Raw genomic sequence first — 3,033 nt, 5'->3', positions numbered from 1 at the left:
TGCAGGTTTAACACGGTCTACCGAAACGGTTTGAAGCTTATCTCGAATTTTCAAAGTCACAGTCTTCGTGTCCCTCTTAACGACCTCATATGGACCAGTATACGGCGGCTGCAGAGCTTTCAAAAACATGCCTTCCTTTAAAAAGACATGACTACAGTCCTTTAAATTTTTATGTACAAACACAACCGGGTTGCCATGCGCAGATGCAGGAACGGGCTTCAGATGCGACATGATTTTTCATAGAGACGACAGAAGACATCGTGGGTCGCATTGACTCGCTGTCAAAGAATCTAAGTCGAAAAATTCTCCTGGAAGACGAAGTGTTTCTCCGTATACAAGTTCAGCTGAGGTCGCGTTCAAATCGTCCTTGAAAGATGAACAAATGCCCAACAACACGAGAGGCAAGGATAAAGCCCAGTTTACCCTTGATTGTGCCATGATCGCAGCTTTTAGTTGACGGTGAAAACGCTCGACNTTTTGAATACGCTCGAAAATAATTTTGAGGTGGTTTCTGTGTTCAGACTCGGAGCGAGAGTATATAAGGATATCGTCCATATACACAAAACAGAAGTCTAATCCACGTAAAACTTCGTCCATGAATCGTTGAAATGTTTGACCGGCATTTCGAAGTCCAAACGTCATGAATGGAAATTCGAAAAGTCCGAAAGGCGTGATGATTGCTGTTTTGCATATGTCCTCCTCAGCTACAGGAATCTGTTGATATGCCTTCACGAGATCAATTTTTGAAAAGATCGAGCATCCGTCGATAAATGAAGTAGCATCGTGAATATGACGAACAGGATAACGATCCGGTATAGTTCGAGCGTTTAAAGCTCGAAAATCTCCGCACGGACGCCAACCTGTCGCACCTTTCGGGGCCAAATGTAGTGGGGAAGACCAAGAGCTTTCCGAAGGACGAGCGGTACCTGCACGTAACATATCGTCAAATTCAGATTGTGCAATTTTTAATTTATCTGGAGCCAAACGACGCGCTCTGCTCATGATTGGAGGGCCAGGAGTCGTACGGATATGATGGACAGTTTCATGCTTGATCTCACGAGGAAAACCAGAAGGCCGAGTGATAGCTTGGAATTCCGAGAGAAGATCTGAGTAATTCGAGGAAGTCGTATTTATAGCCGTAACGCTGCTCTGTTGTGAAGCTTTCGATAAACCTTGAGCTCGGAGTCCAGTGATACCATCCACAATTGCCTTGTACTTGCAGTCTGGCAGAAGATTGTAGTGTGCTAAGAAATCTGATCCGATGATCGGAACGTCGACGTCGGCGATTACGAGTCTCCACAAAAATTCACGTCGAAGTCCGAAGTTCAGGTTCAAGGTTAGAAAGCCATATGTTTTGATGCAACTTCCATTCGCAGCTTGCAAGTTGAAAGTAGTGGGAGGGCGGCGTTTTGGCAGAAGGCGATGAGGGAAACAGCACAAGTCTGAGCCAGTGTCGATCAAAAATAAAAATTTTGTAGCTTTGTCGACGAGAAAGAGACGGCTACTAGAAGAAACGCAGTCTGTTGCCGCCCTTACTGACTGCTCGAGGAGTTTTCCGGATATTTACAAGGTGAATTGCATCTCTTGGCTTTGCCTCGATATCTAGCATGATACCAACACCATGATTTGTCCGAGTTCTTACTGCTATCACGAGAAGATGATTTGTTTCTGTGAGTCGAGTTTTTCAAAGAACGATCGCGAGAACGATCGTGAGAGAAAGACCGAGAACGAGAAGAAAGCTCAACTACTTTCTCCTGAAGCTCCTTAATTGCTCGTAGAAGAGGATCCTCAGAATTTCTCATGGAAGATGCTGCGTGAACGGACAGTGATGGTGTACCGGGTGAGACTTCGACAATCTTATCAGCGAGATCGGCAAGTATATCCAATGCGAGTTCAGCTTGGCTTGCGAGGATAGCACGGACGTGTGATGGTAGTCGTTGTAGCCAAAGCTGCCGTAGGAGGTTATCTGGGACGATGGTGTTTCCAGCTAGTGAGCGTAGAAGCCGCAGGAATTGAGATGGCTTGCGGTCACCGAGCTCCTCCTCGCTGATGAGCTGTCGAACACGTTGCTCTTCTGATGCAGACAAACGCTCAATTAATTTATCGCGCAGAAAAGTATACGGCCTTACTGCCGGTGGACTTGTGATGATGTCCTCTACTTCTAAGGCGATGCGCGCGTCCAGTTGGGAAACGACATAATGAAATTTTGTCACCTCGCTTGTAATGTCCGAGAGGACAAATTGAGAGTCTGCCTGGGCGAACCAGAGGCTTGGTCGGTCTGACCAGAAGGCTGGCAATTTGACAGCTACCCGATGAATTGCAGGTTGGACAGCTGCGGTGGCTGGAGGCGCAGGAGCATTGGCAAGCTCGTTTTGACGAAGCGCAAGTTGCGCTTGAAGATCAGCGAGCTGTTGTTCGAGGCGTTGGTTGTCGAGCCGATGCTGTTCGGCGAGTCGCTGCTGTTCAGCGAGCTGTTGTTGTTCGGCGAGCTGCTGCTGCTGTTCGAGGAGCCGCTGTTGCTCGGCAATTCGGCGTTGATTGTTATCTTCGCGCTCCAAAACCATGACGATAGGCGGGTGCGAAGAGAATTTAAAGTCGCGGGTCACCAATATAGAATTAATACTTTATTTCTATTTAACAATTAACTTTATTATGTGTTCACTGTATGGAAGCTCGAGACTCTCTGATCGCGAATACAATCAGAATATATTTATAATAATCTGCCGTTGCTAAGCGATCGATGTTGGCGCGGCGGCGTTCGGTTGTCTCGCTACATATATCTACAGCTATCACCGTTCAATGTTTACATCGTTCAGCGTGTTGAAAGCAAGCTGTAACATGCAGCTAGTCCTCGTATCATTCAAAATCTATACGCGAATTTTTGTCAGTTGTTGTGTGATCGTGAAAAGAACAGCATCAAAATGAGTAGTGATTCCGAGTGTGACGATTTTGTGCTGGACTGTATGATTGAAAAGTCTAAAGAGATTGCGTTGAATTTGCTGCCGGAAAAATCTAAAAGAAGTTATACAGCTA

The 3,033-nt window shown here is 46.1% G+C and overlaps 1 protein-coding gene across 1 annotated transcript; it reads right to left on the bottom strand.

Annotated features, from left to right (window-relative positions):
* Nucleotides 1–237: 237 nt before the first annotated feature.
* On the bottom strand, nt 238–2,564 carry LOC111693850. Its single transcript, XM_023459723.1, has 2 exons — nt 1,541–2,564; nt 238–1,442 (listed from the first exon to the last, which is right to left on the bottom strand). The coding sequence occupies exons 1-2, from the start codon at nt 2,562–2,564 to the stop codon at nt 238–240; spliced, it is 2,229 nt and encodes a 742-aa protein (XP_023315491.1).
* Between the last annotated feature and the right edge of the window lie 469 nt (nt 2,565–3,033).

The sequence above is a fragment of the Trichogramma pretiosum genome, unplaced genomic scaffold (assembly GCF_000599845.2).
Source record: "Trichogramma pretiosum strain Unisexual culture from Peru unplaced genomic scaffold, Tpre_2.0 scaffold32, whole genome shotgun sequence".
NCBI classification, from domain to species: Eukaryota; Metazoa; Arthropoda; class Insecta; order Hymenoptera; family Trichogrammatidae; genus Trichogramma; species Trichogramma pretiosum.
This window is presented reverse-complemented; position numbering and strand designations above follow the sequence as displayed.